This window comes from Carcharhinus amblyrhynchos, chromosome 13 (genome assembly GCF_965287045.1).
Source record: "Carcharhinus amblyrhynchos chromosome 13, sCarAmb.v2.hapA, whole genome shotgun sequence".
Classification (NCBI taxonomy): domain Eukaryota; kingdom Metazoa; phylum Chordata; class Chondrichthyes; order Carcharhiniformes; family Carcharhinidae; genus Carcharhinus; species Carcharhinus amblyrhynchos.
In genome coordinates, this window is record NC_137336.1 from 60,950,976 (window position 1) to 60,967,787 (window position 16,812).

The 16,812-nt window shown below is 41.4% G+C and overlaps 1 protein-coding gene across 1 annotated transcript in view; it reads left to right on the forward strand.

Moving 5' to 3' along the window:
• Positions 1 to 16,812, forward strand: part of LOC145351944 (janus kinase and microtubule-interacting protein 2-like) — a 246,928-nt gene that overhangs the window by 130,987 nt on the left and 99,129 nt on the right. Inside the window, 2 exon segments of the mRNA XM_080201752.1 lie at positions 3,366 to 3,412; positions 9,457 to 9,715. Of these exon segments, the coding sequence (XP_080057878.1) occupies positions 9,587 to 9,715 (129 nt within the window). The 5' untranslated portion in view covers positions 3,366 to 3,412; positions 9,457 to 9,586.

Below are 16,812 nucleotides of genomic sequence, written 5' to 3' on the forward strand. Positions count from 1 at the left end.
GTTGGTTTGTGATGCCAACGGCATGGGTTCAATTTCCATACCAACTGAAATTATTCATGAAAGCTCCACGTTCTCAACCTTGCTGCTCACCTGAGGTGTGGTGATCTTCAAGTTAAAATCACCACCAGTCAGCCTGGTGGTCACTTGGAATGACGGTAACTAGCCTATCTCTCTCTACTTTCCTTGAAGGACAATTCGGAAAAATGAAGACACAGGCTGCAAAATTTGGTTGCATAACATGCATTTCTAGTACTTTTGATATTGTTTTGATTCCAAATTGGCATCCATGGTATACATTTGGTCATACTAGATATCAATTTGGTAAGGTGTGGTCAGAAGTGAGTGAGCAGGCGAATTGTAATGTCAGATAAGGGTTAATATAGATTTGATACCAGCGCTGTCAGAGACAGCAGCCGTTGTTTCAGTGTCACTGAGAGTTTCTTTTGCGTTTGAATCCCAGATGGCTGGTGAACTACTCTGTGAATGATTGCCACCTTGCAATAGTTGGCAACAAAACATTTGGACAGGGAACAAAAGACGGCCAATGCTAGGATTCTGAAAGAGTGGAAAGTACTGGAAACATTCAGCAGCTTTTCTGTAGATGGAACAAACCAGTTACTGTTTGTGTCTAAGCCCCTCTCCAAAATTATTGAAAGCCTGTGTGAACTGCCATTCTTAGTAACTACATCTTCAGTTAAATACGCATGGGGAATACAAAAAAAAGTGCATTTAGAAAAAGGGTGTAAATGCTTGGAGTACAATTAATATTCATACTACATGCAGGTTGAGCTTAGTCCTCCCCCTTCATTGCCCTGAGAAGGCATTGGGCACCATGGATCGGTCCATTTCTATTTGATTGGTCCATGATTATACTTGGCAAAGTATTGCAGTGGTTTTCCATAGCCTTCTGTAATATGGCTGACCAGGGAACACTCCTGCTGGCCATCCGGCACATTGATTATTAGCCTGTAAAACCTTCCAATCTGTTTGCCCACTGTAATGAATGCGCTTTCCATAATCATCAACTTCTGAAGAGAAACTTGAAGCCAGAGTTTCTGGCCCAGAGGTAGAAATGATGCCCACTGCCCCAGAAGGTCTCTCTCTTAAGATTGTTGTCTCCAAAAGAGTAATATGATCTTCGCCTCTCGCAGGTTGACTAATGGATATAGAAATATTTTGGAACTTGCTGCCACATGTGAGAAGGTGGTGAAATTTCAATGCATTGCGTTAAAACTTGTAAAGTAGCAGAGTTTAATCTGATTCTCCAAAGCTTGCCATCATACATCTAAGCCAGAATAGTCGTGTGGCCAAGGCCATTAGGTGGCCTATCACCCAAGTATTTATTCAGAGGGCTGTAGAAGCTCTGTTGCAGCAGAGACTGACAGATTCCTAGATCCAATGATATCACTGGGTTTGGAGCTAAAATGGCAAAAAGGCATTGAAGTGAAGGATCAGCCATGATTGTATGTCATGGAGCATCAGGCTCCAACAGGCTGTGAATAACCTACTCCTGCATCTATGTTCCTACCACAACATCAAAACCATATCCTTGTGAGAATGAATGCTCCCAGTACAAAAGCAGGCAGCTGGTGCAGTAGCAAATATAAAATAATAAATGGGGGTCATCTTACCAAAAAACTCCAAGCGCTGAATGAGCACAAAAATGGAAGAGAATAGTGCTTTTTCAGACAAGTTAAAAGTCAAATCTTATCTCGCTTTATAGGATTTGTTTCCTGCCAGCAGGGGAGAGGGCAGGGCCAAGCTTGCTAAAAGCCAGCAAATTGCAGCAGAGGGCACCATTACACAGAGTTCTCTATGTTCCATGTGACCTGACACTGCCCTTCTCCCAGCTACAGCTGGCTCCACAGCCATCCTCCCCATCCCCCCACCTCACTATCGGGAGGCTCCAGGCTGATTCTTCCCACTTACCATTGCATGGACCAATTGATCATCCACCCCTCTCCCTAAAGGAATTATCATCCACACCCAACCACCGATTGCAGTATGTGCAGCGTTCCCTGCCCATCTCTGCTTTAGGCCCTGCCCTTTGTGCCCTGCTCTCTTGGCTTGGTGTCTGGTGAGCACTACCAGTGTACTAGGCTGGCAGTGCACAAGGGGCACCGTCCCCACCCAATGACCCTGGCCTCTGGTCCCACCAGTGAAGACTCAATTAACCCAGACAACTGTGCCTTGGACTCGCTTGCAATATTTAAATTCTATTTTAAATAGGATTTAAGTATTGACATCTGTTGGATCTTGCTGGATGTCCAGTGCCAATAAGATCATGAGAGATGAGAAGTCAGGCACAAAATCACAGCTCTTTTGCAATCTTACCAGCTCACCCTGCTCATCTGGATAAGGTGGTAAGATCATCCCCAATATGTTTGCTCCCATGTGTTATGACACAGAGGTTAATCCCTTTTACCTTGTGTCATAAACTGCTTAATTATTTTGGGAAGGTATTACCTGTTCTTAATTTTAAAAAAAATCTGTTCTAAATTAACATTTAGAGATTCGTTAACATAAAGGCCTGACACTCACTTTATTGACAATGTATTTTTATATAAATAACCAGGAACTTTAACTAACTCAGATACAGTTCGACTAAAATGCTGTTCAGATAATACAAGGAACAGTCATTAATCAAAGCAGAAATAACAGAGTTTTAGTAAATCTCAGAAATAATACAACCAGACTTGAAGGAATTCAGAAGTTTTCTGGAGTTCTTCTGTAGTTGTCTGCTGCCTATAAGCACTGTTGGAGTTTTTACCTTTCATTGGTTACAGGTGAATTATTGTTAAGACCTATCTGAAACTGGCAGAGTTAAGGATTAACTGCTTCAGCTAATCTAATTGCCTTTTTCAAGTGCTCTGGCTCTGCTTCTGGTTGAACTCCTGACTCAACCCCTGGTTGAAATTCCCATTCAATTCCCCTCAACACGGTTGCATTCCTCTTTTATAATCCTTATGGCCTATTAACATTCTTGTACTTGGATTGGTTTGAGATTGACAGCAATAGAAAATTCAAATTTGATAGGGTCCTGATATGCTAGAAAATGCAACTGCCTGCAAAGTCTGTTACCAAGGCAACCCTGATGCTTTTGGTCTGAAATATCTCAGCCTTGAACAAAACAGCTATTGCAAACACTAACACTCCCAGTTTTTAAAGGGGCCATGCCCTGTTGTTTTTTTTTCATTAGTATATTACACTCTATAGACATTTGGTCCATCTTTATAAGCTCAACTTCACAACATGTGATTCTTGGAGTGAATGTTACAGACATTTTCTCAAAATAGATGAACTGAACAAGTTGTTCAACTTTACTTCAAAATCAACTTTAAAATCTTTTCTCTTTCATTTCACAGATGATGGCTGCTTCATTGACTAACTGGATGGATATGGATGGATGAAGGTACAATGAACAGATGCAAAACCCAACAGTATTAAGAAATGGCATCGCACAAAGGATAGAGAGATTGATTTTCTGATCACAAGGCTTGGTTATTGTGATAAATTTGAAGATGATTCACTGTGACAAGAAACGGTTTATTAGCTAATAATTTTTAAACAAGCTAAAGGTCTGATAGAACTAATGTATAAGTCTACTCTCTTAAAGAGGCCACGTTATCACAGTTATGTAATGGAGAGGCTGATGAGATGCTGGATGATGTTTTGGACAAAGACAGAAAAGGAACAAGCTCCATTGCTATATCTCATCAAAGCTGCTGTTTTTTTTATTTCTATGCAATACTTCATTGACTATGAACACACACAAAGAGCTCCCTTGTTATGCTAGTCAGTGATTTTATCCATGTTGTCCTGAAATATGATTGTCCTCTTCCTTGGTCAATCCATTTTCACGTTACATAGTTGTGCAGTGAGAATACTGTCTGTATATGCTGATCAGCAGCAAGTAACAACTTGCATTCATTTAGCACCTTCAACAGAGTGCATTTATTTCATTCATGGGACATGGGCATTGCTGGCTGGCCAGCATTTATTACCCATCCCTAGTTGCCTGAGGGCAATTGAGAGTCAACCTTATTGCTGTGGCTCCAGAGTCACATGTCTGCCAGACCAAGTAAGGATGGCAGATTTCCTTCCCTAAAGGACATTAGTGAACCAGATGGATTTTTCTGATGGCCTTCAATAGATTTTAGTTCCAGATTTGTCTTATTGATTTTGAATTCCACCATTTGCAGTGGCGGGATTCGAACCTGGGTCCCCAGAGCATTAATTGGATTAATAGTCCAGTGGTAATATCACTAAACCATCGCCTCTCCATTATTTCTCAAGGTACTGCACAGGAGCACATAAATCGGCAAAGTTTGACTCTTAGCCACATTACAACACAGGTGACTAAAGCTTGGTCAAAGCAGTAGATTTTAAAGGAACAACTTGGGGTGGCATGATGGCACAGTACCTCATAACAAGAAGTCTCACAACACCAGGTTAAAGTCCAACAGGTTTATTTGGTAGCAAAAGCCACTAGCTTTTGGAGCGTTCGCTTCTCCTTCATCAGGTGAGTGGGATTTCAGTTCACAAACAGGGCATATTAAGACACAAACTCAATTTACAAAATAATGGTTGGAATGTGAGTCTTTACAGGTAATCAAGTCTTAAAGGTATAGACAGTATGAGTGGAGAGAGGATTAAGTACAGGTGAAATAGATGTGTATTGTCTCCAGGTGGGACAGTTAGTGAAATTTTGAAAGCCCAGGCAAGTCATGAGGAATACAGATAGTGTGACATAAACCCAAGATCCCAGTTGAGATCATCCTCATGTGTGCAGAACTTGGCTATCAGTCTCTGCTCAGCGACTCTGCGCTGTCGCATGTCATGAAGGCGGCCTTGGAGAACACTTACCCTAAGATTAGAGGCCGAATGCCCGTGACCGCTGAAGTGTTCCCTAACAGGAAGAGAACGCTCTTGCCTGGTGATTGTCAAGTGGTATTCATTCATCCGTGGTCATAACGTCTGCATGGTCTCCCCGATGTACCATGCCTCACAGCACCAGGGACCCAGGTTCGATTCCCAGCTTGGGTCGCTGTCTGTGTGGAGTTTGCATGTTCTCCCTGTGTCTGCTTGGTTTTCCTCTGGGTGCTCTGGTTTCCTTATCCCACAGTCCAAAGATCTGTGGGTTAGGTGGATTTGCCATGCTAAATTTCCCCTTAGTGTTAGGGGGACTAGCCAGGGTAAATGCATTGGATTATGGGGGTAGGGCCTGGGTGGGACTGTGGTTGGTGCAGATTTGATGGACTAAATGACCTCCTTCTGCACTGTAGTGATTCTGATTTTATAAACTTAAAGGAGAAGACGGAGGCAGATAGGTACAAGGAGAAAATGAAAGATTTGGGCTGTATTGGAACTTAGGGATCTGAAGGCATAACCATCAATTGTGGAGCAAAAGAGATGAGAATGGGAAAAGGCCAACATCTGAGCAGTGGAGAATAAGAGGGATAAATGATGCAGCAAAATATTCATTTATTGTTGTGCACTGCTAGATGATTTTACAAAGACACCCTTACAAAGGAGAAACAGCACAATAGGAAATTTGCAACCAAAATAACATTAAATGTAGAATGTACATTAGGTTCATTAAAACCTCTCCTCAATGTACCAAGAAACCAAAGATGGATTCACCCTGTAACTAGCTTAATATTTTATGGATCCTCAAAAGTTAACAAATGAAACTTCAGATTTCTCGTATGTAAATTACTAATCCAATATGTTTGGCCAAAACATGTTTCCTGGAAGACTGTCATAGTGTGGGATTTTCCAGCCATTCCAGCAAGCAGGATCTTCCGGTCCCTGAGATGGCAATCCCGTGCCACAGATTCCCAAAAGCTGAGGATGCGCACATTAAGAAACCCCGTTGACATCAACGAATAGTGGGCTGTCTCTGCCACAAAATGTGGGGTATGGAGGGGCAGAATTGAGGTGGATAGCCTGCAGCTTCCACTTATCGCTGTAACCTTAAATGTCATGATCGATTAGATATTTCTCCAACATTTTTTTTCAAGACTTCAATTACATTCCTTGGGATCCTCTTCCTGAAGTTCTCTTCATCCAGAGATTTGGTATGAGGTTTCATTTTGCCTCCGTCGTTGATCGTGTATGTAGTCTTCTTCTCCATAATCCATAAAATACTGTTGTTGGAGCAGGGTTTTTAACAAACAAGTTGTTGGTTCTTCTCTGACAATGATTGCAGATAGGCAGAAACAGGTTTTGAGAGATATCTAAAAGTTAAGATAAGAAAGATAATAAGATAATTCGCCATTTGCTTCATTCATATCTTAATCATTGTGTTTTTTAATAATGAAGATAATTTTACATTTTGTGTGTCACTGTACACTTGACTCTGAAAGCCAAGACATTCTGAAAAGAGATTATGCAGGACACACTTGGCTAAATAAAGGGACGCTAACTTGCAGGTTGTTTGAAACCTGCCTCACCCAATATAGCCCATGTCACTTGTGTCAGCAAGAATATTCGTCATATTTTCATACCTAGGCAGAGAAATCCAAATTCAGCAATAAATGGCAAGTGTTTCTAATTATGTCACTTTGTATAAGCAGTTCTAATCCAATATGACATGCTTTATTTTTGGAAAGAGATATTACTATGTTGCTACTTTTGTGTTAGGTGGATGTAGGTTAAAGTCCAGTTCCTTTTTGGACCAAATCTTTCTCCAGTGGAGCTTGCTGTTACACTATTCACTTATTTTTATTAGCTTGAATTCATTTTTGTACCGTAATGTTCTAGACATTAGAGCAGTAATAATGTGCTAAAGATAAGAAAACATCCAGCACCTTAGGGCAGCATGGTGATTAGCACTGGCTGCCTCACAGCAGCAGGGGGCCCGGGTTCGATTCCCGGCTTGGGTCACTGGAGTCTGCACGTTCTCCCCGTGTCTGTGTGTGTTTCCTCTGGGTGCTCCGGTTTCCTTTTAACGTCCAAAGATGTGCTGGTTAGATGCGTTGGCCATGGTAAATTCTCTTTCCATGTACGTGAACAGGTATTGGACAATGGCAACTAGGGGATTTTCACAGTAACTTCATTGCAGTGTTAATGTATGCCTACTTTTGGCACCAATAAATAAACTTAATTGAATGGCAGGACCAAAAGTCCTCTTTAATCAATGGGATTGGGGGGAGAAAAAGAGATGACTAAGGAGGAAATCAGATGAATTAGACTCAATTCAGGCACAGAAAAAGAGGTAGAGACTGGAATTTTACCGTCCTGCCCACCATTGGAATCGGAGTGGACGAGGGGCAGGTCATGGAAAGGTCCATTGACCTCGGTGGGATTTTCCAGTTTTGAGGCGAACGAGGATGGAAAATCCCACACACAGGACTAAAGATCTTGTTTTATTTATTAGTGTCACTAGTATTCTTACATTAATACTGCAATGAAATTACTGTGAAAATCCACCAGTCACCACACTCTGGTGCCTGTGCGGGCACACTGAGGGAGAATTTAGCATGGCCAATACACCTAACCAACATGTCTTTGGACTACGGGAGGAAACCCACACAGACATGGGGAGAATGTGCAGACTCCAATGACCCAAGCCAGGAATCGAACCCGGGTCTTTGGCGCTGTGAGGCAGCAGTGCTAACCGCCGTGCCACCTAGAGAGACAATAAAAGAGACAAAGGAGAAGTGAGAAAACAATTGATTTCTAAAACTCTACCAAGAATTTACTACATATGGAAATGAAATTGAACAGTAAAAATTGTTCCCATTCTGGACCAGAGAATTTGATTGGCATTGCATTAATAATTATCACTTCTTTAAGATACTTAGATTCATAGTAACCAACCCTAACTGTGCAGTGAGTTTAATGAAGACTCAATATCTAAATCGAACAAGTTCTTGAAAATAATAGGGAGGAGATGGCTGAGGTGCTAAAATTAGAGGCAGATAAGGTAAAATGATGAGTAAATTCTAGAGATTCACTGATCTTGACTCAATTCCCTGGAACATGGTGGCCAATTTGTGTGTTAATAACAGTGTATGCAGTCGACACATTCTTATTTTTCCAGCAAAATTTGGGCCAGTGATTCACCATTTAGGTAAATGGTGGCATTTGCCTGGGTTAATGAAATAGACATTATAACTCAGTGTAAGTAGTGAATTATCACTTGGCCCCATGCATCACTGTGAGGCTCATACAAGTTTTAAAGAGAGATGTTAATTAATTTATTTCAGTTAATACCAATGTTAGTATCACAGAGAAGAATTTGGTACAGTTTATTATGTGTTTAGATTAATACTTAGTGGGCAGTAGCTCCTGCCCCTAAGTATCTGTCTGTTTCACAGTGTGAACATTATGTTTAAGCACAACTACATTTACAACATATATAGTAGTCAAGAATGAATGCCCTGACTAATTTCTTTATTCCACAATACCAATGTCAATTGCAAGAAAGGCAGGCTAGCATTTATATAGCATCGTTCACAGCCATTGAATCATAGAATCCCTACAGTGCAGGAGGAGGCCATTCAGCCCATCAAGCCTGTGCCAACAACAATCCCATGCAGGCCCTATTCCTGCAACCCCATGTATTTACCCTGCTTATCCCCTGGGGGCAATTTAGCATGGCCAAACAATTTAGCCCGCACATCTTTGGAGTATCAGAAGAAACCAGAGCACCCGGAGGAAGTCCGTGCAGATATTGGGAGAATGTGCAAACTCCATGCAGTCACCTGAGGCTGTAATTGAACTGAGGTTTCTGGCACTGTGAAGCAGTAGTGCTAACCACTGTGCCACCATGCTGCTCTTAACCCATCCACTCATTGGATGTCCCCAAAGTGCTTTATACAGACAATGAGGAAACTCCACCAAATGCCATCACAACTGAGATTAACTACTTAAGCCCAGACTGGGACCTCCTAGCTTTTATCAATTGAATCAATTATTAACCAATTATTTTATCAGTTACCTAATTAATTATCAAGGGAGCTCAGCAATTGCAACATGTGGTGGGTACATGATTTAATTTACCAATTTACTGTTAATGGCCCATTTTCTGTAGCTTTGAAGATTTATATTTCTTTTCAGAATTGAATCCAGCAGATTCATAAAGTAAAGCAATATGAGCAGAGAGAGAAAAACAAAGGCACAAGTCTCAGCTCCCAATCTTCCATTAGCATTAAGCCTCCAACTGCAACAGTCTAGTGGCATGCCAAAGGAATGCTGGACGGCATTTGCAGAAAGGAAGTGTACCTCTTGGAAATTTTAGAAGTGTTTTAAGAGGTGGGTGCAAGAAGCTTGTACTTTCTCCCCACATTTCTACCTTCCCTGACTAACTGGTGGAGAATTAATAAAACTCTTCAGCATCACTTGGCAAGTGTGTTGGTAAAGCCAATTTTGTCAACGCAAGCATTTAAGTAAAGAACCATCTTGTTTCTATCATTAACTAAAACATTTCCTTTACTACATATGTTCCAGGCCTTATACAGCCAAACTGGTGGCCGGAGGGAGCTAAGGAATGTGATACAGAATGCGCTAGTGGATTTGCACTAAGAAAAAAATGGCAATTTATTCTTGAATTGAAAAGAATAACAGGGAAGAACCGAAGATGTCCAAGAAGGGGCGTGGGAAGGCTGAAAAGCCTGAAGCCCTTATAGCTGCCTTACAGGCTGCTAATGAGGATCTTAGGACTAAACTGACTGATATTCAAATAGAGCTTCATCAAGAGAAATGTAAGGTGAGTAATGCCTTTTTTATTTGGCCAAGTGAAGTAACAAAGTATAACTTAGGAAGGCTTTCTTGGATAAATTTAAAATAATGCACAATGACTAAACCTTTAAACTAATTGAGAGATATTTAGAATAACATTGGGATATTGTGGCCTAAGATTGGAGTTTAACCAGCCCAAGTATTTACACTAATACAGCTTTCTAATCAATTTGGCCAGAAGCTTGATGAACATAATTATCATTAACTTTTTATCTTACAAACCTTTTTTCAGCAAGAAGTACACAAGCTATGGGTTTGCTGTTTAAGATTTAATACAATGAACTAAAGTTAATTTATAAGATGAACCAAATATTTTGATTTTAGTGGATCTTATATAAACATACGAATATACAAGTTAGGAGCAGAAGTAGGCCACTTGGCTCTCGAGCTTGCTCTGGTTTTCCTAACGATCATGGCTGATTTTAATCCCAACTCCACATTCCCTCATACCTTCAATAACCCTTCATCCCCTTGATCATCAGGAATCTATCTAACTCCACCTTAAAAATATTCAAAGACTTTACTTCCACCTCCTTTTGAGGAAGGAAGATGCAAAGAGTCTCAACGCTCAAAGAAAATAATTTCTCTGCCTTAAATGGGCGATTCCTTATTTTTAAACAGAGACCCCCAATTCTAGATTCTCCCACAAAAGGAAGAATCCTCTCCACATCTAAGATCCCTCGGGATCTTATGTGCTTCAATCTAGTTGCCTCTTATTCTTCTAAACTCCTGTGGATTCAAGCCTAACCTGTCCAACCTTTCATAGAATCATAGAATTCTTACAGTGTGGAAGAAGACCATTCCACCTGTTGAGCATGCACTGACAACAATGCCACCCAGGCCCCATCCCCGTAACCCCACTTATTTATTCCCTGACACTAAAGGTCAATTTAACATGGCCAATCAACTTAACCTGCACGTCTTTGGATTGTGGGACAAAACCGAAGCACCCAGAAGAAACCCATGTAGGCATGAGGAAAATGTGCAAACTGCACACAGCCAATGACCGAGGCTGGAATTGAATCCAAGACCCTGGCTCTGGTGCGGTGAGGCAGCAGTGCTAACTCTGTGCCACCACGCCGTCTTCCTCATAAGATAATGAACCCAGGTATTAGTCTGGTAAACCTTCTCTGAACTGCTTCATTCTCCATTAAATAAGGAGGCCAAAACTGTACACAGTACTCCAGATGTAGTCTCACCAATGCCCTGTACAATTGAAAGATAACTCCCTGTTTTTCAATTCCCCTTGCAATAAACTATAACATTCTATTAGCTTTGTTAATTACTTGCTGTACCTACATACTAGTCTTTTGCAATTTCATGCAGAAGGACACCCAGATCCCTTTGCATCTGAGCTCTGCAATCTTTAATCATTTAGATAATATGCTTCACTTTTATCCTTCTTGCCAAAATGGATAATTTCACATTTTCCAACATTACAGTCCATTTACCAGATCTTTGCCCACTCATTTAACCTATCTGTACCTATTTGTAGTCTCCTCATGTCCACTTCCCAGCTTGCTTTTGTGTTATCAGCAAAACGAACAACCAAGTTTTCAGTCCCTTCATGCAAATCAGTGATATAAATTGTAAAGATTGAGATCTCAGCACTGATCCCTGCAACGTATCACTTATTACATGCTGGCAACCAGAAATTGACCCATTTATACGTACTCTCTGTTTTCTGTTAGCTAGCCAATCTTGTATCCATATCAATATGTTACCTCCTATACCATGAACAGTTATTCTCTAGAGTAACCTTTGATGTGGAAACTTATCAAATAACTTCTGGAAATCTAGGTACAATGCAACAATGGTTCCCCTTTATCCACAGCACATGTTACTTCTTCAAAGCATTCCAATAAGTTGGTTAAACGTGACTTCCCACTTACATGACTCTCCCTGATTACCTTCAATTTTTTTTAAATGCTTTGCCATACCATCTTTAACAACAGCTTCCAACATTTTCTCTATGAGGTATGTTGAGCCAACTGGCCAGTAGGTTCCTACTTTCTGTCTCTCTCACTTTTTGAATAAAGAACTTGTATTCATTATTTTCTAATCTAATGGACATTTCCTGAATCTAGGAAATCTTGGAAAATTGAAAGCAACAAATTAATTGTCTAACCAATCACTTCTTTAAGGACTAAAGCTGAACAATTTTCTCCCAGTACCACTTCTCTGGTAACTAATTTTCTTTGCAAAATCTTTGCATAATGATATGTTTTTTCTTTAAGTTCGGTAATATATTTACCACAGATGGTGGGTTCTCCCCTTGGATTTTTTCTTTTCCGTTGGAATGTATCTACTATGTGAGATCTGAAATATCCCTTAGATGTCTACCACTGCATTTCTATTGAGTCATGCCTTAACCTAACCTGTCAGTTCACCCTAGCTATCCCCGCTTTCATGCCCTCACAATTGCCCGTGTTTTAGTTTAAGATCCACTCTTCTATCCCTCAATCTGAATGCAAAATTCAACCATGTTATGATTAATGCTACTTAGAAGCATCTTCACTTTGAGTCATCAATTAATTCATTGCATAATACCAGATCTAATATAGCCTGCTCTTTGCCTTCAGAAGGTGTTATTCTAAGAAACTACCCTGGAAACATTCTGTGAACTCCCAAATGAGATTACCTTTGCCCATCTCATTTTTCCAGTCAAAACATAGATTAAAATCCCCCACGATTATCACTGTACCTTTCCAACAATCCCCTATTATCTCCCCCTTTATACTGTGTCCTACAGTATGGTTATTGCTGAATACCACTACCACAAGTGACTTTTTACCTCTATTATTTCCCATCTCTCCCCAAGCCGGTTCTACGTATTAGTTCTCTGACCTTAGGTCATACATCTTTAATGTGTTAATACCATCAGTAATTAACAAAACCACTTTTTCACCTTTTCCAACTTCCTGTCCTTCCTTCATGCCATGTTCCCTTCAATATCCAGGTCCCAACTTATGTCATCCTGTACTGTTGTCTCTGTAAAGGCTATCAGGTCATACTTAATTTATTTCTATTAGTAGGATCAGTTCATCTGTTCTGTTTTGAATGTGAGGTACATTAAGATACAGAGCCTTTAGCTTTGTCCTTTTATTATTTTTGTAACATCTAGTTTTCACTGCTGATTAACTCTTAGATTTGTACTATCCCTTCCTGTCACATTTTGTTCATCATTAATAACTTTCTCGCTTGCCCTTTTTCTACTATTTAATCTACCACATCTTCCAATGTGTTCCCTTGTTCCCAATATTTAGTTTAAAATCCTCCCTAGTTATGTAGCTTGCTGGAATACCTACCCCAGCACAGATCAGGTGAACACTATCCCAATGGTATAGCCCCCACTTTCCCCAATACTGGTGCTACTGTCTCACAAATCGGAACCCCACTTCTCCAGTACCAGTCTTTCAGCAATGCATTCATATTTGTTCCATGCCAATTTGCACATGGCTCTGGTAACGAACCAGAGATGATTACCTTTTGAGGTCTTACTTAATTTGGTGCCTAGCTCCTTAAACTGACTATGCAAAGCCTCTTTGCCTTATTTTGTTGCTAACTACATAGAACAGTACGGCACAGTACAGGCCCTTCAGCCCTCGATGTTGTGCCGAGCTTTGTCTAAAACCAAGCTCAAGCTATCTCAGTCATATCATTCTGGTGTGCTCCATGTTCCTATCCAATAACTGCTTGAAAGTTCCTAAAGCGTCCAGCTCTATTATCACAGCAGGCAGTCCATTCCACACCCCTGAATAAAGAACCTACCTCGGACATCCCTCCTATACCTCCCACCATGAACCTTATAGTTATGCACCCCCCCCCTCCCCCCCCCCCCTCCCCCCCCCCCCCCCCCCGAGTAACAGCTACATCTACCCAAGGAAATAGTCTCTGAACGTCCTCTCCCTCATTATCTTGTAAACCTCAACTAAGTTGCCTCTCATCCTCCTCTGCTCTAAAGAGATAAGCCCTAGCTCCCTCAACTTTCCTCATAAGACCCTCCAAACCAGGCAGCATCCTGGTAAATCTCCTCTGCACTCTCTCCAGTGCTTCCACCTCCTTCTTATAGTGAGGTGACCAGAACTGCACATGATATTCCAAATGTGGTCTCACCAAGGTCCTGTACAGTAGCAGCATAACCCCATGGCTTTTAAACTCAAACACCCTGTTAATAAATGCTAACGCACTTTAGGCCTTCTTTACGGCTCTATCCACTTGAGTGGCAAACTTCAGAGACCTGTGGATATGAACCCCAAGATCTCTCTGTTCCTCCACATTCCTCAGAACCCTGCCGTTGACCCTGTACTCTGCATTCAAAATTGTCCTGCCAAAATGAATCACCTTGTCCTCCCCACCCTCACAGGAAGTTGCTCCCCAGCCCCTGAGCAGAGGTACTGAACCCTGACACTGAGCAGGCAACACAGCTTGTCAGGACTCTAGCTCTTTGCATCAGAGAACCCCCTTACCATACTGTCCCCTACTACCTCTATATTGCTTTTTGCTTCTCTACTAGTTAAATGGCTTCCTGTACCACCGTGCCATGATTAATTAGCGCATCCACCCTGGGGCTCTCACACCCTCCCATATAAGTTGAAAGAACTTCAAACCTGGTAAACAGTTACAGAGGCTGAGGCTCTTACACTCCTGACCTCTGGGTCCCCTTACTTTCCTCACTCACAGTCGCACGTGCCTGTCCCTGGCCAAATTATCTATTTCATTATATTTTTCAATTACTTGTTGCCTTTATAATTCATTTTATTAACGTTACGACCAACTTATGTACCATTTTAAAGCTTACGAATAACCATTTACCAGATACTCACCAATCAGCTAGCTTCCTCTCCAACCAATCACTTGTTTCTTTGCTTTGATGCCAACGTTTGTATTTTTTTTATTTGGAACTCAGTCTGTCCACCCGCAGTCTCCCCAGCTCCCAAGTAAGCGTAGACCTCGAGCCTCAGTCCCAATTTATATCTTCTGGGCTGCTTCCTCACACTCTGTCATATCTAAGTAAAGTTTATTCATTAGTCACAAGTAGGCTTACATTCACACTGCAATGATGTTACTGTGAAAATCCTCTAGTTGCCACACTCCAGCACCTGTTTGGGTACCCTGAGAGAGAAGTTAGCTCGGCCAATGCACCTAACCAGCATGTCTTTTGTACTGTGGGAGGAAACCAGAGCACCTGGAGGAAACCCGCACAGACACGGGGAGAATGCTCAAACTCCACACAGTCAGTGACCCAAGCCAGGGATCGAATCTGAGTCCCGGGCACTGTGAGGCAGCAGCGCTAATCACTGTATTACTGTGCTGCCACCATATATTGACAACACCCAGATACAATACAGTCAAACAGGTAAATGTTTTTTTAAAAATGATAACACCGTCTCTAATGCTCAGTAATTTGACAGACCAGAGAACTCAACTCCTGACCAAAAGGTCCAACTCCTGGCCATTTCAGAGGATTAGATAGGGTGAACAGTGAGAGCCTTTTTCCTCGGATGGTGATGGCTAACACGAGGGAACATAGCTTTAAATTGAGGGGTGATAATTATAGGAGGGATGTCAGAGGTAGGATTCTTTACTCAGAGGGTAATAAGGATGTGGAATGCCCTGCCTGCAGCAGTAGTGGACTCGCCAACTTTAAGGGCATTCAAATGGTCATTGGACAGGCATATGGATAATATTGGAATAGTTTAGGTTAGAGGGTCATTAGATTTGTTCCACTGGTTGGCGCAACACTGAGGGCCGAAGGGCCTGTACTGCGCTGTAATGTTCTATGTTCTACTTCTCCAACTTGTTTTTCTGGGATGGCAGATCCCATTGTATCCAGGTCAGTGATCAGAATGCCAAGTAAAAAGCAAGCTTTTTACTTGTAGGACTGAATGATGTAGAACTCCACTAGTGTGATTTGATAAGATTGAAGATATTGGCTGGAATTCTCTGGTTGTTCACGCTTGTGGGATTCTATATTCTGTATTCCCGTCATGGATTTCCTGGCGGCGTGAGGTAGTTTTAATGGGAATTCCTAATGACAACATCATCTCCTGCTGCAGAGAGAAATACTGAGGGGAGGCCAGAGCATCTTGGCCAGTGTTCATGTTGAAATGCCAAGACTGAAAGAATAGGAATTTTGATTTAATGTCAAGACAACTGGTGATGAGTGGCCAACGTATCATCTGAGTATGGTCGTGCATTTTCTGTCAAAATAGGAAGTATCTCCTCAAATACTTGCAAAATAAAAGTCATACCCTGACATTTGCACTGATAGTTCAGTGGGTCAGTGAAGCATCAGGTGTTGGACTGAACTACATAGACCCAGAAGACCCCAGGTTTGACCACCAGGCCTGTGTTGAAGTTCTCTAATCTCAGGTGAATGAGAAGAGTTCTAGAGTATGAACCGTCCCCTCCAGATTAGGGGAGTGAAAGATCAATTATGATGTGTTGTTTCCCATCACCTTCCAGTCACTTCTGTATGAAGGATTATGTGTAGGTGTTGGATGAGGGCAGGCCTTGGTCATTGTGACCTTTAATGCAAGCTGGGCTATTTTTAGGTGAGAGACTGTGGCAGTAAAATTCCTCACAAACAGTCACGCATCTCGGTTAAGAAGGAGGGGAAATGCAAAAAAAGCAAAATAAATGTCCTTCTGTAGGAGGATCCGATGCCCAACTGAATGTAGCTTCCTTAGACTAAAGCTACTGAGTAGATTGAATCACCAATCAGCTAGTATCAGTAAATGTTTTCTCCTGATCAATCTATACCCTTATTCTATGTTCTTTCTGGAACCCTGACAGCATGAAATTTAATGTTAACTCTTGTTGACCAAAGAGTAATCTTATTAATCACAGAAAGAGACTAATCACTATGTCTGACGTTTGTAACAGCTTCCCAACCAATCCCATTCCCTGGATTTGTCCACACAACCCTGCCATAAATCTGGACACACCAGATGATTGGATTTCCTAAATTCTGCATTACAGAACAATCTCCATTCACTGTGGTGGAATGGGAAACAGTGGTAAAATTCTGACTATGTTTTTTTTGATGGGATAATAGAGTCA